The sequence below is a fragment of the Cololabis saira genome, chromosome 3 (assembly GCF_033807715.1).
Source record: "Cololabis saira isolate AMF1-May2022 chromosome 3, fColSai1.1, whole genome shotgun sequence".
NCBI classification, from domain to species: Eukaryota; Metazoa; Chordata; class Actinopteri; order Beloniformes; family Belonidae; genus Cololabis; species Cololabis saira.
Genome location: NC_084589.1, coordinates 20,721,489 through 20,746,848, shown reverse-complemented (window position 1 = coordinate 20,746,848; position 25,360 = coordinate 20,721,489). Strand labels below are relative to the sequence as shown.

At 38.0% G+C, this 25,360-nt stretch overlaps 1 protein-coding gene across 1 annotated transcript in view; it reads left to right on the top strand.

The window, feature by feature from the left end:
* col14a1a (collagen, type XIV, alpha 1a) overlaps window positions 1-25,360 on the top strand; it is a 143,169-nt gene that overhangs the window by 116,133 nt on the left and 1,676 nt on the right. The window contains exons 40-47 of the mRNA XM_061716468.1: window positions 6,045-6,098; window positions 13,825-13,878; window positions 13,988-14,059; window positions 17,551-17,586; window positions 18,831-18,897; window positions 20,195-20,386; window positions 21,476-21,553; window positions 22,549-22,704. Coding sequence (XP_061572452.1) covers window positions 6,045-6,098; window positions 13,825-13,878; window positions 13,988-14,059; window positions 17,551-17,586; window positions 18,831-18,897; window positions 20,195-20,386; window positions 21,476-21,553; window positions 22,549-22,704 — 709 coding nt within the window. The remainder of the gene's footprint in view (window positions 1-6,044; window positions 6,099-13,824; window positions 13,879-13,987; window positions 14,060-17,550; window positions 17,587-18,830; window positions 18,898-20,194; window positions 20,387-21,475; window positions 21,554-22,548; window positions 22,705-25,360) is intronic.

Sequence of the window (25,360 nt, the reverse complement as noted above, 5' to 3'; positions counted from 1 at the left end):
TTGCTGATTTTCTTGATTTTACTCCTAAATGTCACAAGATATTTCCTTTGCCGGATTTTAATTGATTTATTTTTTGAAAGTGGAGTGCCAGAATCACTTAATTCTTTCAGCCTGTGTTCACTCACACGGAGTGATAATTGCTACTGATGCAGCACTCTCTTCTGCACAGAAGTTGAAACAGTAGCTTTTACCAAACCTATGAAGTGGAGAATGAAAACGTATGTCAACTGTGTAGTTTCCTGGCTGAAAGAACAAGATACATTTAGTTCTGGAACTCAGTGCAGGAACTCAAAAGTAGTCACAATTATTATTAGCTGCATGAGCTGTACATGAAAATAAAATATACATAAAACATTATGATTTAAATAATTTGGGGGTGAAGGTTTAAGTCACTTCTTTAGCACCTAACTCATGTCACTACGATCTTTTTAAGGAGTTTTTCCCATCCTGCATCTTTATTTGTTCTGCAATAAACTAAAACCCAATTCACTTCCCTTCCTTCAGCTCAGTGCATCCCAAGATAAGCCTTGCCAAGTGTTTTAGGGAATTAGATATTTTAGTTAATGGATGGATGAGATTATTCTAAGTATATTTGAGGTGCATCAAGAGAGCTCTGGCAGAGAGCAAAAAGATGCAGCGTTATATGCTTTTCCGCACTACTGAGCATAACTTGTTGCAGCCAGTGCTTCCATCTGTGATAATTATGTCAAACTGGTACGTTAACTTGCTTCAGTGCAAACTGTATTACGACCAGATGGGGTTTTCCCGGGGTTTTATTCAACTATCAAGTGGGTTACTGCTTCAGGCATTTTCAGGGTTGTCAAAATTATATTTATAAGAGAAAATGTAAGAATTGAATTACACAGGTGGTAATTACCCCCTCCCCCATCCCGAGTTGTCTGCATATCTATCAATGGTAAATACCAAATTTGCCAAAACCTGAAAGTCACATATATGCATTTTGATCTTGCAACAGAGGCTTTTTTGTTTTTGTTTTCTGTGCATGGTGTGAGTGGGAGTGCATTTCCTTCACTAGCCGTCTTGACAGTCTACCATATTTTATTGACCCCTAAAAAAGAAAAAGAAAACAACAAAAAAAGATTCTGTCAAAGAGGACTCAGATCACTGACAGTGGGACATGAAAGAGCAGGAAAGAGAAGACAAGACAGTGATGGGTGCAGCTGGGTGACTGTGTGGTGTGTTGTAGTGTATGTGAGTGAGTGTGTAACGTGTTGTGTTTAGAATAAAAGGATAAATCCATCACGTTTAATGTAGGACAAACAGGTATAAACAAACCGAAAGGAGAGACAGAGAAGGGAAGGGGGCATTCCTTATTCAGTTGTGTAATTTGTGTGTGTGTGTGTAATGCATGTGGGCCTGTGGGTATATACAAATGTCTGTCTAGGCTGGAGGATGATGCATATATACATATTGATTACATGAAAGTAACATTTACATACTATCTGTGTATAGAAATATATGTATATTTAAATGCATATGTAAATATACAAAAACTGAAATTAATAAAAAATATAAATCTTTTCCTTATAAATGCATTCCTTGTTTTTACATAGTTTTTACATACTCTTGTCTCCTCTTTTTACTTTACCTTATGCATTTCTGCCTCGTTATGCAAATGAGGAGGGCTGTCCTTCTTGGTCCAGCTCCTCTACTATTGGTCAATAAACGGGAAGGAGAGAGAAATCACTTATCCATGCTGTCCCCCCTAGTTGATTTCTTGCTTGTGTTGTTCTCTCAGATGTAAGTTGCTTAGGATAAAAGTCTGCTAAATGACAGTAGTAGTCGTATCAGATAAACTAATGTCAGGAAAAACTGCCTTTAACAGAAAAGGTTATGGTACTGATTGAATTGTTGTTCTGTAGGTTTAAAGTAGAAAAATACCTTTTTTGAGAGCGGGGGACATAGGGAGAGAGAGAGTCTTGTAACAATTTAATGAGATTTCAGGAGCAGGCTGAAGGTCACACTTACAATGTTTGTTTCTGCTAGTCCTGTTTAATTTTTATGAGAAGGGAAACAGTAGCAGCACTCACAAAGCGAGAACAACACATCTTTGAACAGAGAGTTGCAGAACTTCTTGATACAGCTCTGCCCAGCTCTGCGCCTGCACAATCCTATTAATAAAAGCTGATGGTGTTGCCCTGTGCTGCACCGTGTTACTGAGTAATAATGTGTTTTGTCATAGAGAGGATTATGAATGGCTGTGTGTGGTATAGTAGGAGAATATAGTATCTTCCGGGGCCCTTTGTAATATACAAGGGACCACAGAGGATATCACAACTCTAAAACATCATTTATCTTGCATTTTATTTTCCTCTTGCTGTTTCCGTCCGTCTCTCTTTGTCTCCTGTTATAGTAAACACAATGTGACATTGTCCACAGTGTCCCCTCCACATTAGTTTCAAAATTATGCCGAAAAAGGACCCAGCTACAGTGAATAAAAGAGAGTAAGCGTGTGGTTTCATTTCATCATTCTCGCCTTTCACATTTATTTTATTTATCAGTTTAGGTGTTTGAGTGGGAATTTCTTTTTTGAAGTCTTGGGCGCTCTCATAGAGACGAATATACGTGTTTTATGTGATTATAATTAAATGGTTCTGGTATCGACACCTATGTGTGGTTGCCCTTTAATTCCTTTTCATACTCATACTGTGTGTGTGAGTGTGGTCTTGAATGTAAATGTCTAAACATGACTAGAAAAAAGACACTTATACAGTTTTTAGACAAATTGCACATATTTTAGGCCAGGTTAGCAAAGCAAAGGGCAGATTATTATATTTGTTTTGTGATCATCACATTGCTTTTTTTTTTTTTTTTTTAAATCAACAACTAGGGAGCAGGGTTTTCCTTTGATAGTAATAATTTCAAAGCTGTGATGTCGAGAACTCGAGAATATGATAATATTCTTTCCATCTTTGCATCCTCAAAACAAAAACCTTGTTTCACACAAGTAACTGGTGAAATTGCAAACTGCGATTCAGCAGTCTAATCTCATTCAATCAGAAGTCTAACCGTACAAGACTTATCGCTACAATGTCCTCCAGACAAAATCTAAAACTGAGACTGGGATTTGTGACCACTCCTCACTTTGTCGATCAGCCCGACATTCTCAATCATTTCGAGCAGCTCAAAAAAGACCACGACAACTGCAAAGCACAGAATGCTTTACTGAGCAAATACAACAGCAGTCAGAGACATCGAGTTTAAGAAGAAATAAAGAGACTCCAGTTGACCAAACCCGACACACAGCCGCAGAGTCCAGATACACCCAAACTGAATGAACTGTGGAAACAACTCATCCTGCTGAAGTATGGAAAAAGCCACAAACGGAGAGATGGAGCGGAAGAGGGAACACTTGAGAGGAAGCCGTCACAGGGGTTGACGTGGCAAAGCCTTTAGGAAGTGATGACCAAACAGCAAAATGAGAAGGACATGTTGGAGCAGAAAGAGCAAGAATTGAAGGAATCGCTGAGAGAGACGAAAAGAGAAATCGAAGAAGGGAAATGAGGAAAAAATGAGACAGAGAAGATCAATTTGGTGGAGCAGAAAGAAGAACTGAAAATAGAGAAAACTGGATATGGAGAAGGAAAGAGAAGAATGGAATGGAAAGAAGAACCTGGATCTGGACAAAAACTGAGATAGAGAAAACCTGGATGAAAATGGAGGGAAAAAATCAAAAACTACAGGCAGAAAACAGAAAGCTGCAGCAGGAGGTCAACATGTTAGAAGACGACAAGAAATGACTAGAAGAGGTTAGAAAAATCTTGGAAACGGGAGGATCCAAGATAAAAGGGGATGAAGCATGAGAAGACTCCTAAAAGAGAAGAGGAAACTGCAGTGGAAGTAGAGGAGGAGAAGACAGCCTTGAAAGTACAGAAAAGTATAATAGGCCACAAAGTAATAATACAAGACAGCAAGAAGAAAATCCCAAAAGACAAGAAGAAAATTGGAGTTTGTATGTATATGTACAAGTACAAGTATAAGTATATGTATATGTCCTAACTCCTTGATCTCCAAATGTTTGGCTGGGTTCACTCCGGGTACTCACACAAAAAATCCCCAACTATTTTGGTTAATTGGAAACTATTGATTGCCCCCTTATTATAATCTTTAAAACAGATGCACCAACCAATAAAACTTCTCCATTATATTCTTTTAGTATTGTTTCAGTAATAAAATGATATGATGCAACATTCTGTCTGCTGTTTGCTGTTGTACAAACACTTCTACTTTAATAAATGAAAAAAAACAAAAAAACACCTAACTGAAGCTTATTTTAACTATATTTCTTACAGGTACAACAAAAACATATCTTCACCAACCCCAGTTAATCCAAACATTGGCAAAAATGCAGAACAAACAGCTCTGGCATTCAGTCGGAGCACACCCGAGTCAGTTACCACAAACTGCCTTTAATAGCTAAGCTGAGCTGCCGTTGACCTATGACCCGAACGAACGTTACCTTCCATTCCTTATGATTGGATCCGACTTTGTTTCCGATGTTCCTCCCGAAATGGCATCCGGCTTAGCTCCATCAGAGCTACCGCAGAAGTCCATCATTAACCTAGCATTTGCCTGTCCTGTTGGCTCATACAGAAGAGCCAGCAGGCCCTTCCTGACTGACCCTGAACTGTTTAGTGGATGCCACAGCCAGAGCAGCCTGAAAACAGCGGAGATGGATTTAGTTGCTGACCTGACTCGGGGCCAGGGGTTGTGAACTGAAGCCTTCATCTCCAGACCCTCCAAGGCCATCCCACGCCCACCCATGGTGGTCTGTTAGTAGGATTAACAGCACACCAAGCCATATTATATTTCAAATAAGACTGGTTATGGTCTGTAAGCTCTTAATTCACAGACAAAAATACCCCCAAAAAAAGTGATGACAGCAAGTCATTAACATCATAGACTGCAATAGAGGTGTCACTCAAGAAAAAAAAGGGTAATGATTTGTGCATATTGCAAAGAATATGTGATGTGTGGAAGTATAGTCCAAACTTTCATAAAGTATGTTTCATAAAAACAATAGTTTTTATGAAACAGTATAGAAAAGCACGAAATACCCTGGCACCGCTGGCAGGTATTCATATTTATGACGGTACTATTGTCATTTATAGACAATGTATTTCTCAGTTTGTGTGTTTTCTTTTTTATTGATAAGTATTTTCTGATATGTGAGTGAAATTAACAGCGATACGACTGCAGATGTCATGGAAGCATGCACATTATCCAACATCTGAGCAGCAGGACACCATTAATCATATGAGGCCTGTCTTCTATGACCCTGTCCTGTAATTTGTAGAACCTTTAACAGTGTTAACCGTCGTATTTTATGAGCCTTCCCACTAATACTGAAGTGCTGAGATAAATCACCTCAACACTTAATCTATGACTGGGTTTTAGAACTGACTGAGTGTATTGACCCGTGGAGAGTTGGATGAAGGGTAAATGGGCCAGGAGATGGAGCAGCAGGGTCGCTTGCTGGGGTAAAAACTGTCTGTGTCCAGAGGGCAAGGGGGTGGCTGTATATGAATCAGATTTACTGCCACTTCTGACAAAGCATAGTGAAGCAAGGCAGCAAAAACCTTCTGTTTTGACCTTTGATTCATTCTTTTTTTTTTTTAAGAAATACATTCTATGTTATGCTTCATGGGATTTGGCAGATGTCTCAGAAATGACGGGATCTAAGCACTAATGTTCTTGAGGACAGATAGATTTGAGTTTGCTACAACATCTGGTTCTCTCTTAACGTTAGCAGGATCCAATGCAGCCAGATAAAAATCACAGCTTTCCTGAATATGAAACACATTCAGGAATACTGAGATTAGAAAATTGTTTTACTATGATGTTGATCAGTTGATCAACATCATAGTAAAACAATTTGTCGTGCCTCTATCATAGAGTTCACGTTAGCTGCTTTTAATCAGCTTTTTCCCCCCTCTGTTTAACTAATGGCTAAGATTTACTCTATATCAGTGTGAGTGTGTCTCGCTTTAGTAACTCAGACATGTGTGTTTGTTTGTTTTTAGGGTGTTCCTGGAAGTCCTGGCTCAACTGGTAGAGATGGCCCTCCAGGACCGAGGGTAAGAATCTCAGTGATGTATTTACTGCTCACTGTTGCACTACTGTATATTACAGCATGGTATACGGGATAAATGTTGTCATTCATACATTTATTTATTCTGAATTCAATATGTGGAAGAGAGGTTTTTTATTATTATTTCAGGTCAATGGGGTGTGAAACTAAATTTCCACAAAGTAAAAGTTGAAAGGAGCTGTTACCAAGTAATTTAAAAAGAAAACGTGCTTGAAAGACTGTAACTATTCAAATAAATTTGATGGTGTATATTTCTGCCAATTCTATCACCAAACAAGATGCTTTCACATACAAAGAGAAAATGATTGGAAGTAATTCCAGTTCCAGTTGAGATCATTTTTGTTTTCTTTAGTTTTTCTAAACAGCTTTGTGAAAACCTGGGCCTAAGAATGAGTTAGTTTGTAGAACTTGTGGTGTCAGAGATTCATATGTAATTTTAAAAAGTTGCATACATTCAAACAATTATTTTAAGAGTTGGCCAAGTTTCCATCATGAAGAATGTCAGCCTGATGTCCTGAGCACATGGATATTGTGACAGAACTGGTTTCCGCATCTGTAGTGCTTCACCAGGCAACTGCCTTCAGATGCTGTTTGTTTGTGGTTGTTTCTGCTTTCAAGCTTGTCCTGAGAGAGGAACATGCAGCATGATAATTCTGATAAGATAATTGATTTTGCTATTGCAGAATATTCCTCATCTCATCCTCATCCTCCATGTGTTTTAGGCTGAATCTGAGCTGACAGTATACATCCCATTTCATTTGGCAGATTTTGCCTTCTATCATATGGTGTTTTGCCACTGGAGACCCATGTCCCTGGAAGCTGTACTTGATCATGTCATCACACTGCCTCTGTGTTTAACATTATACATTATTAATACTGTATGTCTGCAGTCATGACATTTCCAAGATTTTTCTCCTTCCCACCAATCTGATTACAGATATATCTGAATTTCATCCTTGTAAAGAACCCTGTTTTTAAGCTTCTTAGTGGTTTGTATATTCCAGTGAACCCTCTTCATTTCTTATGATGCCTTCGTGTGACGCTAAATTTGGTAAACGATATCTACTTCAGTGTCCAACACTGTGTTTTGAAGGGAATCATTTACCCATATGGACTTTCAGATCTTTTTTACATCACTGAGCTCTCCGGTGTTTTTTTTCTTCCCTTAGACTCTACCAGACTGTTGATTTGGCCACTTGTCCGCTGCTCATCCATCTCTGATGGATTTGTTTTTGTTTTTGCAGCTTAAGGATACCTTTTTCCACTTGCAATGAAAGCTGCTTTGACTGCATATTGTCAGTCCACAGCATTAGCTTCCAACTGCACATTTCCAGATTGCAATCCACTTCAGACTTTGAACCTGTTTAGTTGTTGAAGAAATAACAAGGAAACCCCCACACCTGTCCTTGGAACAGCTTTTGGACAGCTTTCTAATTGCTTTTGGTCACGTGAGAAAAAGAGAAATCAACATGTGTGCTCTGTGAGCAGATGTTTGTCATATAACTCCAGCTTCATGACGTTTTGATTATCAGCTAAAATGTATGAAATCATGCCAGTCACCAAATATTCCTGGTTTTAACTCGATTTACAATGCTTTTTCAGCCATATAAATCCCCAGCCGTGTTTCTCTATTTGGCTTCATGTCCCTTCATAAAACTGTACAAGTCTTCCCCCAGTTGTTGTAAACTATATTGTGCCCCAGTTTGGAAAACAACCACAATCAGAGTTGAGATCTCATTCATAAAGGCTCAGTGATGCCAGCTGACTGTAGCTGATGCTGACAGTAGAATATGACCTTATAAAGATAATCTGAGTTGTAGCATCAAAAACGTCAGTGGGCTGCAAAAGAAGCTATTGTGCAAATATGTATTAATATGTATGGGTTTTTCCTACCCCTGCTCCTGCAGAGGTGAAACATCTGCTGTCTCTTTGCTGACTGACAGGGATCCAAGCACCCATCGTCACAGTGGTTTTTATTTTCATGCCCATCATGTGGGTTTCTTTAAAAACTACACTAGAGTTTCTGCACAGTGAGAGTTTTTGAATTTTTAGCTATAAATAATTGAATTACATATTTTGTTGGTTCGTAAGGTTTGCAGGTTATTTATGAAGTCTGGCACATTTTGGGAGTGATACTTGTGAGTTTGTCACTTCACATGATGTCTAAATGCTTGAACCAATTCTGACATGACTGTAGCACTGCCTTGCTCTGTTTAGCACTCTAAACAATAATTGTCTTTGCGGGTTATACAACTCATTCAATCACCATAATGATTAAGTAAAGCAGAAAAGGAAAATTACACATTAACCATTTCATAAACAGTCTTCCTCCAGTTTGGGCATGCATGATGCTCACAAAATGCACTGTATGTTTACGCATTGCATCACTTAATGTAATTGTGTAAACTTACTCACCAGGGAGCCATTTTAGATGCTGCCAACAGGGAAAGGCACACACTTCACAGCTCTTACAGGGTTCATCTCCACTATTTATTTAGTTGAGCAAAAAAAATTCAGATGTGTTGGATTTTTTTTTCTTTACAGGATGACTACAGACACCTTTAATAAAATCCACAATATTAATACAGTATAATTGTATACTCACAGATAGATCACTGTGATTTATTTTCTATAGAAAACAAGATATATTTTGAGTATGGCAGAATTAACTCTGAGGTGTCCAGCAGCATTCTCAGGAAGACACTTCTCTCAAGAGTGAAATGACTTAAAAATAATGGGAAATGCAAAGAAAAATCAATTCATCTGACATTATCAGTGCTGTAACAGTTTCTCCTATCAAAAATAATTTAACAGGAATATAGAAAGTAGATTATTACAAATAAAGCAATGATTACAGACAGGAACAGCTTTTGAGAATGCATATTCATGGTGCTTGTCTCCAGTGGCTCAAATTGGCAAAGATTTACACCAGCATTCTGAATATTATCCAGTAGATGCAGGACAGAACAAGGAAAGCAGATCGCTTTTACTCATTTACAGTGAAAAGTGTCTCTGGTTCTTTGGATATACACACTTATGAGATTTATACCAGCCAAAGACAACCTGGCTCACAGTAGAGAAGAATCTGGCTAAAGGTTTGCTGCTGCAGCCAGTTAGATCATCTGAAACAACAGCAACTGTCTCCTGGGTGCTTCATTTATTCATATCCCCGTAAAATAAATAAAGGGGGACTATAAATCTGGCTTTTGTCACTGTTTTATACTACAGATTACATTACACTACATACCTTCTTCTCAAGAACAGACTAAATAAATGCAGGTATTTCATGTTCACAAACGCTATCTGACTTGTTGATGCCAAACTGTTTTCAGTTTACTACATATCGGAGTTACTACACTGTGTGTCCCTTTAGTTAGGTAATAGGAATGAGAGAGCAAATCTGCCCCTGTTTCACGTTTGTGCTTACATACAAAAACTGTAATTTACCCCTCTTTTGTTAAGACACTCTAGAAACCTGCTGTTGCTCAAATTTCTAAATATTAGAGCAGCTCATTTTCATGAGCTTCACTTCAGTGTAGGAAGGCAGAGTAGCTGCATTTCTTATTTAAATTCAGGACTCCTTGTTATTCTTTACACTGAAGAAGATGGTTCCTAATGACATCGGCTGTACGTCTAGAAGTGTTGTCCTGCTGCATAATACATTTGGGGCCAGACAGACACCTCCCTGGCAGTATTCAATGATGGATAAGTATCTGCTTGTATTTCTTACGTCTGATGACACCATTAACCTCGACCAAATCCCCAACTCAATTTGGAGAATTGGAGCCCCATTCTTGGAAGAAACGTCAGTGATGCTTCACTGTTGCCTGCAGACACTCATTATTGTGCTCTCCTGTCCTTCGGCAAACAAACTGCCTTCTACTACAGCCAAATATTTCAAATTTTGACCCATCGATCCAGAGCACCTGCTCCATTTTTCCGGACCTCAGCTCCTATGTGGTTGTGCATAGTCGAGTCACTTGTTTCCACTTCGGAGATATAGATTTTTGGCCCCAACTCTCCCATGAAGACCGCTTCTAGCCAGACTTCTTCAGACAGTAGTTCAGTGTACCTGGCTCCCAAGGGTTTCTGCTAGTACTGAGGTATTGGAACTACTGGGCAGCTTCCAATTTTAAAAGGAAATGAGCATAACGTATCTCTCCACTACTGCACAAAATGTTCTTAGTTGACCACTGCATCTACAGACCCGAATGTTGCCCACATCTTTGTGCTTCTGTAAAGAGCTTGAACAGCACATATTGACAACACCTTTGCATTGCAATCTTTACCTGGAATCTGACCTTGCGGATGCTGATGCTGATGCTGATGCACCTTGTGTCTTGTTGCTGTGCTGAGGTTTGCCATACTGTACGATCTGTGACACAAAACTTCCACAACTTCAACTTGGCAACAGTTTGGCTGTCCCTCACCCCGGTCTTAGCCTCATACACAGCTGTTTCTGCTTCAATTAATGATTATGTTTCAGCCTACATTCGGAATTTGGAGGGGTTTCAAAGAAATACTTCCTTGATTCTGTTAAGTTTCCCTACTGGCTGGATCTTAAGGCCTCCTCCTTGGTCCCATTAGTGACTTGATGAAGATGAGTGTGTCCTACGTGACAAATGAGACTCTCAATGAGGGGTTCTCCTATTTCACTTTTCGGACTCAGCTTTTTTTAGAGAAGCGCCTGAATTTGTTATCTAGTGTGATAAATGCTGATCGACTGTTATGTAGTCACAAACTTGGCTTAAACCAAGACACACAAACTAGAGTCATTTGTAAAATGAGAATTAAATGAAGATCAGTGTTGTACATAGCTGCTCTGGCGACCTCAGAATAAAAGAACTGCAGGGGGGTTTTCTTTCTGTCACACGGTGTCATATTCTAAATCATATGATCAGTTTTTATTTTGTTGTATTGTGTTTTTGAATTAATGACTTCCTGCCCTTGGAAAGGCTGAATGGAAAACAGTGTTAAGTGGGTGTCATTCCTGGAAACCTTCAGTGTGACATCACAAAGTTTAGACGTTATCCTAAATTAATTGGGAGGTTTGGTTGGACTTCATCTAATGCCGAGTTCAGCTTCCAGGCTGTTATTAGCTCTGGCCGTGCTCCATTGAAATTACTCTGGCCTACAGAACAGCAATATGCATCAGAGATGAGAGCTGTCCTTAACTTACTGGTGTGGAATTGTGTTATTTTGGTGTGGTATTTGTTAAAACTCATGTAGAAGCCGTCAAGAGATGCCTCTAATCATACTTAAACAGCCAACTACCTGATGCCGGGTGTACAGCATGACCCCGCTCTGATGTGGAAAAAAAAAATCCCCCAAAAATGAAACACGGCCGGAAAAACCTGAAAAATGAAGGCGATATATTAGTATACAGAAAAGGTTTCCCTTTTCTTATTCTTATTCCGCACTCTTTTTTCGTCCGTTAATACGGCCCGAACCGCAACGTGCACCCATGCATGGCATACACCGTTAGATGCGTCTCCATCGTGCCTCGATGGGCATTACTTTTCTCAGTCAAAAGTGTTACCGTGGCAACGCTAGATGCCAAAAAGCAAAAAAAAAGGCGAAAATTGGGACGCTTATTGCTCGGCCGAACTTTATCGTAGAGACATCGTTCAAACTCTCAAACACTCGGCCCGATTGGCACTAACTGACCGTACAAGCTCATTATGCCAATTATTACAGTTTTTGCGATATTGACCTTTCATTCTTTTTTTTATATCCGATTGACTTTGGACCTTGTTGCTAGGCAACAGATTATCGTAGAGACATCGTACGAATGTTCCCAGACGCGGCACGGTGTGGACTTCAACATATTCAAATTTCATGAAGCTGCGATTTAAGGAAATTTTATGTCAAAATCCATGCCAAATGTCCCCATTCATTCGGATGGGGTTTTTTACCATGGTGAAAAAAAAACCTATCCGTTAACGTAGCCTGAACCGGAACGTGCACCCATGCATGGCATACACCGTTAGATGCGTCTCCATTGTGCCTTGATGGGCATTACTTTTCTCAGTCAAAAGCGTTACCATGGGGACGCTAGATGCCAAAAAGCAAAGAAAAAAAGGCGAAAATTCAGACGCTTATTGCTCGGCCGAACTTTATCGTAGAGACATCGTTCAAACTTTCAAACACTCGGCCCGATTGGCACTAACGGACCCTATAACCTCATTATGCCAGTTATTACAGTTTTTGCGATATTGACCTTTCTTTTTTTTTTTATTTCCATTTGACTTTGGACGCTTGTTGCTAGGCAACAGGTTATTGTAGAGACATCGTACAAATGTTCCCTGACTCGGCACGCTGTGGACTTCAACATATTCAAATTTTATGAAGCTGTGATTCATGGAAATTTTATGTCAAAATCCAGGCCAAATGGCCCCATTCATTCGGACGGGGTTTTTTACCATGGTGAAAAAAAACGTTAACATAGCCTGAACCGGAACATGCACTCATGCATGGCATACATCGTTAGATGCGTCTCCATCGTGCCTCGATGGGCATTACTTTTCTCAGTTAAAAGCTCTCTTCAAGAGAGAACTTATAATTTGAGAGGATGTGGTGATTTTAAAATACCTAAAGTTCGAACTACTCGCAAAAGTTTTTGTGTGTCTGTATGTGGTGTGAGACTTTGGAACAGGCTGGATATCCAACACAAGCAATGCCAAAACATTCACAGATTTAAATTGCTATATAAACACATGGTCTGGTCAAATTATAAAGAGAGCGGGTGGTAACACTTTGTTTAATCAACTTCGGTCTTGAAATGTTTGTGTAATTGTTGTTCCTCATTTAGTAAGTTTGTATTGTCCATTACCTACTGGTACTGTTGTTCTGACCATCATTGGCGTGTATGTATGTACAATATGTCCATGTCCATTACCTTTGGGGATTGTTACTCTTACCATTGCTGGTATTTATTATAAATATAAGTTAACGGTTTATTATAAATATAAGTTAACGGTTAACTATAAATATTACTATATACATTGTTCCTGGATTTGCACGCATTGTGGCCATGAAATGCATCTGCATTTCGTTTATAATTTCATATAGGTCTTTTTTTCATTTTTTTTGGTTCAAATGTTGAGACAGGAGGAAGCCTTAAAAAAAAAAATCTGTCAAGTTGTTAATGAGAAACAGGGGTGGGATTAAATAAGTTTTCTTCTTCCCACTCCCTTTCGAGTGTTGACGAATTAATTTGTATTTTGAACCTGCACCTGATAAACCTGATAAAAGGTATTTGTTTAATTTTATGTTGCACGCAGGTCATTTATGTTATGTTCATTGCTCGAAATAAAATATGAATTGAAATTGAATTGAAAAGCGTTACCGTAGGGACGCTAGACGCCAAAAAACGCACCCCATTAATAACTTTAGGGAGCACAGGAATGAATGCAATACAACCGTAAACACCTCAAACTGACATAGAACCACCCCAAACACAAACACTACAGCCCCAAACCAAAGCAGCGAGAGGGGACGAATGGGCAGTAGGGCATGCCCATATCAAAATTTCCTGAAATGTTCTAGTTGTTGTTGTTATTATTATGTCTTTATTTTGTTTGTTTGTAATTGAACAGCGGCCTTGTTAATATTATCTGGAAACTTTCAGGAAATTCTTCTACGAAAAACAACCAGGAATTTGGAAAGAGCTGTTACAGGATATATTGAATCTATCTCCATCACTCTTTCAGGGTCTGCCAGGTAATAATGGGCCACAAGGACGACAAGGACCCGCTGGACCTGTTGTAAGTCACTTTTCTTATTATTCTCATCATCCTATGGTCTATAAAACAACCTTCAGCCACCTCTCATTTCCATTCTGCTCTCTCTTGATGTTTTGGGGGGGGTTTTCAGGGAGTCCCTGGTGCTCCAGGAGCTCCAGGACCAGGTGGACCAGCAGGGTCTCACGGGGATCAAGGACATGCAGTGAGTGACAATGCCATGTTTTATTGATTGAGACCCATCTGGGAATTATACTAAATAGTACATTCAACACATTCAGGGATTCTTTTGATTATCTATCTGAGCTAACCTTAACAATCAAGATGGTGCTAAGCTGTATCGTGATGCTTCCTATCAACTAGATAAATTATGCCAGGTTTTTGAACTCTGTATATCTGTGTGTTCATGAAGAAAGGGCAGTGTTGGTATCAGATAACCAGTCACAGTCATTGATGTAAAGCACATTTATGTAAAAATATGAGAATTTAATATTTTTAATAATAGCGGACAGAAAGCAGCACAGCTCCTGCAGCCAAAGCAGGAAGCCAAAGCTGGCAAAAAAGCAGAACGCTGACTGCAGGAATGTGTAAATTGATATGCTGATCAATATCTCTGTCACATCATTAAAGCATAAGTAGAACTGACAATTTACGATAGCATATTTTATTAAATGAATGTGCTGCATATGCTGCCTACTCTCAAGCCATGTGAACAAGATTTAGTGTTATTGTGCCTCAGGATTTTTCCATTCAAAAATGTGAAAACAAATGAACAAAAGAAAATCCAATCAATCTTTGAGCTAATTATAAATGTCTGAGTTCATTTTATGACATTCAGGATGCAGAAATACTGAATTGTTTTAATGGCTCTGAATATAAATAGCTATGTAAAGGACATATTTTCATGTAATTTGACAAATAAGCTATGATATATGATGAACTTTCATAGCGCAAGGATGTTTTATATAATTAGGAATAATTCACTGTTAGATCGAAATTGTTGAAAGTCAAAACAAGAAAAACGAATCAGTCTCTCATTTACATAAGCGTTCCCTTGTCCTGAGATATCCTTCACAATGCTGCTTCTAAGTGAAGGTCTAAGCAGTGAAGATGCTTTTACTCCGAGGGGTACAGAAGAGACACAATAGCCTCTGATTGGTGCTTTTACAAGTGTCAAACTTGTATCTGGAAAGGTGACTGGACTGGGCTTGGTTTCCCATCTAAGTTGCCATGGTAATGCAAGCTCATAAGAAGTGACCCAGCTTCATGGCTTTGAAAACTCAGAGTCTGTTGAGGGAACAGATCCTAATAACAACTGTATAATTATTAACAAGCCAAATATTCACACACTTACTTCATTTAGTGAGAATTTTTGAGAAATAATAAATTAAAAGCCAGAATATTTTGGCAGAGCTTTCCCTTCAAAAGTACAGTGGGGTAGATTTGTTTAACCCTTCAAAACAAGAAAGATTTGTGCAAGTATCACAAGCACAGGCTACGACGCGGAAGAGACGTTGGGATCCAAACTATGTGAAATACTAACAAGAACAGATGATACTGTGATGTTGGTGACAGCTAATCTATTCTTGGGTCATCTCTGCAAGCCAGCAGCAGGTTTGGCTCAGAGAGTCGAGCTATAAATCACATACTCTCTCTCCAAGTCAAACACACACACATAAGGGAGAGTCCGAGACAGAGTGTATCCACAGTCAGCTAATATATAAACAGGGTTATTTCACTTCCTGACTTTATATTGACATTAAAACACTGATTCAGCCCCTGTCTAACTAGTTGAAAGCCTATGTCAGCACTTCAACAGAATCTTTTTCCACCTGAAAAAATTGTTTTTTGAAGTAGCCAATTAATTCTTGGGAATATTTATAGGAATATTTATATTATTTTGCCAAAATGAATCCTATCTGCTTTTGTGAGGTAGAGTCGTACATCTGTCTGACTACACTGACAAAATGTTCAAACAGCTGATTTATGCCAAAGAAGGATTGATAATATGTCAAGCTGTATTGTAGCAGATCTTCAAACACTCTTAAATTTTTTCGACTGAGCTTCTAATGTCAAATCTCAAAAGGTTCTGTTTTAGAAATAATATGATCTACCTGGAAATGTTCTGCTTCATCTATCAAGATCAGTATTTGTGAAACTGTATAAGGATGAAGAGAAAAGCGTTGTCCAAAAGGAAAAGTCTAGATTTAAAGCAACACTAGTTCTTTTATTAGATGGTAAGGAACATAAACTTTTTATTGTCACCACTAAACGCAGTTTTAAGGGAAAACAGAATGTGTGTTTGCAGTCAAATAGTTTGTAGCATTGGTACTTCATCTACTTAAGGCAAAATAAAATTGAATTTTTACTCTCTGACGAGTCAAACGCATTCCACTTAAGTGATTGTGTGGATGGATAAACCGAATTAACATTTTGTAAGTGAAAACATGAATCTCCTTCCAGTTGCGGTCCTTTTAGTAACAAGTCTGTTTAAGACGACAACCACCAAATTTCACAAAAACCAATGTCAATAGACACAAAGAGTTCATGGCCTCTGCTTCTAACACTTAAAAAGTTTGTCGTCAATGTCTAAGTTGTTGATGTCATTTCATAGTTTAACTCTTCATCTCATCTTCCTTTAAGTCTTTACTTTACTGTTTGACCATTTCTTAACTTAACTACTGTCAAAGCTCCTCAGGATGTCGAGCCTGTGTGAGTGTGTGTTTGCCTCTGAATGTGGTTTCGAGATCATCAACAAGCCAAGATTTTTTTTTTTAAGATCTATTTGTTAACTTCATAGCGAGCAGCCTCATGTTTTCCAGTCATGAAAGAAAAAAGCAGCAACCTTTTTGGTTCTTCACCAACTCACACTTTCTGTAAAGTTATCGTAGGTGTTCTATCCAAAAACTAAATGCCACATTTTGAATGAAAAAACACGGACTAATAAACCCTGCTTGTACATAATATAATGAGATGACATGTTTGATTGTACAAGAAATGATGAAAGAGATCATCCCTTAACTGGATTTTAGCTTCCTGTTTGACTAGGTTTTTCCACGTAGCCATGATAAGAAAGCAGACTCGCTGGATCATCCAGGCACACAGGAGAGGTCCAGAATCAGATTTTTATTGTTGAGATCTACTCTTCAGTTCAGTGACTGTGTTAAATGTTGGACATGTCCTTTTTATCATCTGCAGTATTGTATGCAGGCCTCATATACATCTTTATCCCTGGCTCCCTATTAACGTTGCATATAAACATTGTGTCATTTGGTGGTCAAGGGCATGTTTCCCCAAGATAAATACGCCTTTATTCAAAATGTGGAACAGCTTTTGAATAAAGACATTGCAGTGGATGTTTATTATATCATCACATAGTATTGTGGCCAGGAAATATTTTGATTTATTTTTTTGTTTTTATATGCCTAAAATACAATGCTTTACACCCTGATGTGCAGAGGCTTGGCAGGTTTTGCATGAATGTGTGTTTTGAACAGATATTAATCTCTTTGGATTAAAGTGTTGACACTAGCAAAGAAGCCAGTTCATCCAAAGGATAGGTGTTGCCCTGTGTTTGTAAGCTCTCCAACTTTGGGGCTTAATTGTAAATTATATTAAAGACAAAGAAAGGGACTGTTTCTTAGGGATATACTCTTGTAAACTGTTTATGCTTTTGTTTTGCTTTTTATGTTCCAGGGTCCTGCTGGGACCAAAGGCGAAAAGGGGGAAAGAGTAAGTCATTTCACTGTTAGCCGCTGTTTGAGCAAATCAAATTTTATTGCTTCATTTTACAGTGGAAATGCTGTTATTTGCTGAAGTAAAACTCAGTTCTGCTTCACACTCTTGTTTTGAAGAAATTGCATTACTCTCCAGAATACAGTCGCTGTTACCCGTTTGTCTTTTACACAAACATTCACTTTATTTTTCTTCCACTACCTCAAACTCATTTAGGGCAAACCAAATAAAATTGTGTTCATGGTTGAAATTTGCAGCAGCCCAGACTGCAGTTTTGCTGACATGGTAGCGAGGCCATCACTGCCGAGGGCTTGAGAGACACGCTACTTGCAGACTTGAATCAAACTTGTAATTCCTGTTTCTGCTTCATTATGTCAGCTGTTGGGGGCATTTGCAATTGTGCTTGCACATTGCGCTTAAAGTTAATTCAAGTTCCAAGTCCCAGCATGAAGATCTCTTAAAAATAACATTAGAAGAGTTTTCTCCACAGTTTTGAAAATTTTAGTGCAATAGCATGGGTGTCAGTTTAGATATTTTTAGTGTTTACCAAACTTAAAACTTAGAAAGGATGAAGCAGACATTATAGATGGATAAAAGAAGGAGCAAAGAAAACAAATAAGTAAATGGCCTTTTCTTTTAATATATTTCTTCTGTTATACATGCACATTGTCACATCGAATTAATGACTATTACAAGGAAAAAGCAGTGGCTGAAATTATAATAAAACCTTTCCAGCAGTGGTCCCATTTCTCATACATACATTATATTTAAGGCTTTCATTCAAGTATGACATTTAACCTAATGGTTGAATAAATTAAACTCAGTATCATTTTAATGTAAGATCATTTCAAATGGGTTGTTCAGTTATTTACATGTTATTGCAATTAAGATGAATTTGATGCCTGTATATTAAAAATGCTCCATAGACGACTGCAAATCTATGAAGTTTTGGAAAACATCTCCAGAGCTACAGAGGAAAACATGCAATTGTCCCTTTTTTACAGACCAGTAAAGTTAAACCCAAATATCGACCATTGAATGCACTTTTTTTTATTATTTAATGAATAAATAGTGTAAAATAAAGGTGGAGACTGCTCATTAAACACCCATTAATCCACCTTTCCACAGACGGGTTAAACACTGGTCTGAAAGTTTATGTTCCTGTGGTTGTCTAAATGGGAAGGTGATATCAGTCTGCTGTGTGAGTACAAAATCCTAAGAGCTCTGTGTTTGTTCTCCAGGGGGATGTGCAGTCCCAAGCTGCAGTTAGAGCTATTGCACGACAAGTGTGTGAACAGCTCATCCAGAGTAAGTAACTGATTTTTACTCTTAAAACAAGTATTTCTGCAGTAAAAATGTTTTTACATCCATAAATGTTTATGCATAGCTTTATTAGCTTTACTTTGTACTTTCTTCATTTTTCTCAGAACATCAAACAGGAACAAGCTTGAAAACAGCTTTATGATTATTATCATTCAAGGTTTTATTCCTCACCACTCCCATTGATGGCTTCCTTTATGAGCTAGCAGAACTTTTCAGTTCAAAACATACACAGGTCATTGAGGCTCTGATCCAATTAATTTCAACACTTAAAGGAAAAAAAAGTAGATAAGTCAAAATATAGATGTATAATCTCCAGGTTCAATATGACTACTCAGAGTAACCAAACACACTGCACCTCTCACTTTTTTTATTTCTTTTGTACAATTTTAAATTTTTTATCTTGTATTTTTGCATAATTCTTGTCTGTAGGAATTGTAAATAGGTCATATTTTTTTCTTATTCTCACTACCTCAAACTGCTGCACCTTAAAATGTTTATAATTTTGTACATAGAAATTCCACATTTGTCTATTGTCTATTTGTCTATTGTTCATTTGTTTATTGTTCACCTTTACCATAGAGAGCGAAACTACCGGAGTCAAATTCCTTGTTGGACAATGTTCGAACCTGGCCAATAAAGATGATTCTGATTCTGATTCTGATTTCTATGTTAAGAAAATACTTCAATTAATCAGTTAGACCATGAATCTGTATTATTCAACATCTGAGGCCCTTATCATGCTGTCTTGATGTTTTAGCTAACTGTATTTGACAAGTTTCTGGTTGCTTAGCTTAAGATGCTTATATGGTTAGAGCAATAAAATGGTTTGAATCCATATTCAAAGGCACACATCAAAATTGGCAAAAACAGCATGGAGTACCACAGGGTTCTATTCTGGGTCATCTTCCACTCAACATCCTAAATCCCATTGGCTAAGGTCATGCAAGCCAACAAATGCAGACGATGCACAAATGTATATATTTCCAGGGGATTATAATCCATTACAATGAAGAAAAAGGTTCATCTTAACTCAGCTAAATTCTTTTCTTTTTTTTAAATCAAATATTTACTTTTTTTTCCTGACTTCAGCTCATTGATTACACTAAGAGAGGATTTAAATTTATTGTATATTTTACTCTATTTGATATATAATTTTATTTTCATTTTTTACTGTATTCATTTTTATTGATAGTTTGCTTTAATAATTATGTTTTATGTTAGGCACTTTCAATTTTCATGTTCCATTGTGCATAAATACATTTGCCTCCTTCACCTCTTGCAGGCCACTTGTCCCGCTATAATTCCATCTTGAACCAAATCCCTGTTCAGTCATCGACGTCGGTCCGAACAGTCCCCGGACCACCTGGAGAGCCCGGCAGGAAAGGGCCGCCAGGTCCTCTGGGAGAGCAAGGCCCACCTGGCAGGCCAGGTTTCCCTGGTACTAATGGCCAGGGTGGCCAACCGGGTCAGAGGGGTGAGTAAAAACCGTTGTTCCTGAGTAAACTAGCGTTTACATACGATTATAAGCATGTTTCCAAAATATGAATTCAACATGAATAAACAGCAGGTTTTTTTACTACCGCCGTGAGACATGAGTGCAAGGGCAGGGACACAGAACGCTTTTACAAACACACATCTTGCTGTCATTTTTTGTCACTTACCTTCTTTGTCTACGAGTTAATGCATTACTTTAAATATTGCAGTCTGTAAAGTCTTTTATTTTTTTCATGTTAATGACACAATATCAGGAAAAAAAGATATAACTCAATTGCTTACCTTTTTTCTAATCAGCATTTTAACATGCACTATCCTGATACCAGGTTGAGTCAGGTAACGTAACATATTTATAGGATGACTATAAACAAATCAGAAATACAAGAGAGGGGGATAAAAGCTTTTCATCGTCTATTGACAACCTAATGAAAAAAGTACGGTACCAAAATGAGGCACTACTTAGTATTTTTTCTATTTCTTGTGGTTATGAAATATGTTTTCTGCTCAACCTCGCTGCATGCAGTTAAGACCACCATAAAAAGCAGCAGAACAGAAAATCCCCATATTACTTTAATTAGGTCCTGCAACATTACAATGTGTAAAAATCAGGCCATGAGATCATTGAAACAGCTACATGACAGAACAGACTCTGGGTTCATCAAAGGCTTTATGACATCACATTTTTTCAAATTCAAATTGAAAAGTGTGTAATGTAATACAGATGCTTGGATAGTAGATTTTGGAGCATTGACTCAAATGCTTAAAGTTAATCTAGCAATGGTAGTAAATATAACGACTTATAGGCTAAATGAAGTTTGAAAGGCCGAAAAATCATCTCTGTCACTTGAATTAATGTCTAAAAACAAAATTGCATTTCAAATAGATATTGGTGTGTGAGTCCACTCCTCATTTTCAGTGAAGCTGGCCGAGCAAGAGCAGGCTTCTGCCAGTGTTTATTCAGTACTGTATGAATCCATCACACCAGGAACTAGATATACTTGAAGAGCAGTAACGTATTATTGGTAGAGAAAAAGAAAACTGAATTGTCTTCTGACTTTTTTCTCTCCAGGTCTCCCAGGAGAGAAGGGAGAAAGGGGGAGTCCAGGCGTTGGGAATCAGGGACCTCGAGGACCGCCCGGCCCTCCAGGTAGGACATTTTCCTGTTTCCTGAGGACAAGCTGAACCAACACAATTCACCATCTGTTTTCTCTGTTCAGCCTCAAAGCTGAAATAACATTTTGAGGTTGTGTAGTTGCTTCCAAGCATGACAATTTACCGTGATTCTATTCTTGAATATTTATTTTTGTATCTGCCCCAGCCCCACCACTTTTGCAGTGTGTTTTATAGTGTTCCTTCTGAACAAACCAAAAGTGAGTCAAATATTAAAACAATGAAATGAAATAGCCTGGAGACTATATATGTTTTGGATTTACTTCACTCTATTGAATCTTTGTGTGAATAAAGCAAGCAGACGCCGTATTGATTTCCCTGACTGCAGTGTGGGATTTGGGTTTTATGTTATGAAAATATGTCAGTGCTGGGATTTTTCTGTTTACTGCGATCAATAGTCACAGAAGAAGTCGACAAAACTCCAACTCCCTTGAAACTGTCAATGATCACATAAACAGAAAGGGGGGGGACTTCAATATGTTAAAGCGGAAGTTTTTATTCCGTGTGCTTTTTCAAAACATTTGTGGGATGATAATTTCAGTTCTTGCCAAGATAAAGTGCCTTTCAAAATATTGATTTCATATTTCTGCTGACTGCTGAAGTAAGTCCTGGTGTGTAAAAACATAAAACAGAAGCTTCTGACTAAATTTCAGCTTAGAACTGTTATTACTGCTCCTACCCTCAGGACATTCACCAGCAGCTGTCTTATCCAGAAACAACAAGCAAATGTTTGCAGACTCTTTTTTTAATGTTATAATATTGCACCCACATAGAGGGTTAATGATTAAAAGCTACTGAAGGGGTGATATCAGTGACAGGATGTACCCTGGATGGTGCATTTTCATCGGATTTTCCTCCTTTTTTCTAATCCCTTCTCCCCAGGCGTCACCCTGCAGGAATCCTTCTTCCAAATGTCAAATTGCATTGTGTTCTCGTTTGTCTTTCAACTCAAACTTTTCATTCTATCTTCAGGCCTACCGGGTGAAGGACGAACTGGCAGCCAGGGTTCACCTGGTCGTCCTGGTAACCCAGGGACAGCAGGTAGGCCAGGAAATCGTGGAGCCACGGGAGCAGCTGGCCCACCAGGTTACTGTGACCAGAACTCCTGTTTGGGATACAACGTTGGAGGTAAAAATCATTCAATCGTTCTTCATGAAAAGGCTTTGACATTTATATTTACTTGTAACAGCTAATTCAGCATTTATTAATATCTTTTTTTCAGGGTATTATGACTACAACTCACTGTGTAAATATACATACTTTTTGTATTGTCTGTTGCAAATCAGTAAATCAGTCATGCAAGCTCTCAGATGTAGATATATTTTTTTTTTTATATTTCGGTGTGTTATAAACAGTTTATATCCTAGAGCCTAGGCTTGGGAGATGAGCTAGTCTCTGTATTGGTCTCTAGTTCAAATATCAAAAGACATCATCCAGAAATTGCTTACCGTGCTTTTAAATGGCAGGTCATCTATTTGAGTCAGCGTTGTTTTAGAGGCCGTGTCTACTGGCAGTCAGCAGTACAACATTTCAAAGTTCTTTCTCATTTGATTGATTTTAAGAACAAGTACATACATCCATTTATAATTGACAGTCTATAGTTTGTACAATATGTGAGTGTGCTAAGCGGGTGGCTCCCAGCTGGAAACAATCATCACAGAGAGCATGAATGTGATTCATGTAAGAGGACAAAGCTAACAAGTGTGATTCTTTGTATTTTTCTGTATTTTCTCATACCCCATGATCATAATCTTGTTAGTTGGATTGAAGACAGAACAAATCAACTGAGCACATACAACCCGTGTATGCACACTGCAGTTCAGGATCTGGCAGCTGAAGTAGAAATAACATTTGAACTGGAAAATGTTCTTGAATATGGTCAAAAAACACAAAGTATGCAGACCTTACGAAAGCACTCTGCTAGTGTTTATTTAGCCGCGTGTCCTGATTTGTCCTTTTGTATCAAAACAACAAAAATTGAAGACTATTTTAAGTTGTTTTATATATATATATATTTACTGAATTATTTGTATTAATTGCATAAATCTGACCCTGATCAATTTCAAATGATTTGTTTTATGTGTAAAGTAACATCTGATGCTCAAATCGTGTTTTTAAAATTCTCAGTGAACTGGAGATTTAATTGTTCCACTCTGACATTTATGGATTCATGCGCACACTGATGGATTTAGGAGTTTACAGGACAGAGATATTTGCTGTGTTGCTGTCATAAATATATAGTTAAGAGACGGGCTCTGCAAAGTCCATTGTCCTGCGTCATTTCAGCATTACACCACTAAAAGCTTCTGAAAAGACACCCTGATGATGGATCATCTTCTAAAAGTAACTGATGGATCAGATCATTAGTCGTTCATTAATCAAACTACATTTATTTGATACTGAATAAATCGGCTTCTTTTCATTTTTTAACTCAGCATCTCTGAACACTTCAAAGAAACACTTTAGTTATAGAGTATTACAGTTATTTTTCAATCTTAAATTGTTGTTTAGTTCTATTTTCCCCTCAAGCTCAAACCCACTGTAGCTGTTTCTGTTATTTTTGTCAAACAGTAAGGATAGCTGATTATTGCTCAGTTACTGGAGTTCAACAGGAACTCAAATGTTGTTTAAAGTCAAGGAAAGCATCCAGTCCATACTGGGCTTTCAATTATTTATTTGAGCCTTTCTCTGTCTTGGGCAGAGTGTAAATCTGTTAAAGAAAATAACATTTACATTTACTGACAGTTTGTGAAGCCAATACAGGTTAAAAGCGATATACATATATATTCAAATGTATAAAGATATGTGGCATCCTGGGATACCAGGTTATGGCTGTGTGGGACAAAGATAGTTATTTTCCACAAAGACCAGAGGTATGTCTGGATGACTAAAAGTGAGGCATTTATCAAGAACAATCACAGTGGTGTTAGTATCAGGAGACTGTTTTGCTGCCACAAGAACTGGTAGATTGCACAAATAATAAGGAACGCTGAGGACTACCTCAAAATTCCTCAGCACCACCTCAGATCTTCAGCCAAATAGTTAAATCTTGGAGACAACACAGAATACATTTCTATCTGGGGCTCCTCTCGGATATAAATGTGCTAAAATGAGGACCCATATGAGATTTTCCACTGATTCCATATTAGCTCTGTGTAAATGGACTACTTGGGTTCACTTATGTGGTTCGCCCAAGTCAGACCCAGTTAGGCCCATTCGGGGCCCGTGCTCTTTCATCGCAAATGTACCAGATCATACAAATGTTAGCGATGATATTACTCATTTAAGATATTATTGAATGATCTTTCTGGCCAAGAAAGAAATGGCTCTAAGAATTCATTGAAAGTCTGGTTTCGCCATGACACCCAAGACCTTCTTCAGTGCTGTAAGCCTTCTAGCTGAGGCTTGAGTTTCTTTTTTTTACCCAGGAATGGAACAACAATATTAATAAGGGCTCTCCCAGCAGCTACTTAGAAAAGGCAGATATGATGGGATAGCTATTTTCTCATGATTGCAGGATTTATGTAAGATATCTGTCTGATGCAGCAATTTTATATACTCTACTATCATTTATATTTATGAAGCAGACCTTTCAGTAGCATTGATCTTTAAAAATAAAATGTATTTCCCACTGATCAACTTTTATGCCAACCAGAGAACTAAATTTAGGTCAAATAAAATAAAAAAAAACCTAAGTTGATAAGGATTATCCCCTTGATGCCTGATATTTGATACATACCTTTTCAAGGTCTGTGCACCCGCCCCAGCTCCACAATCAAAAGAT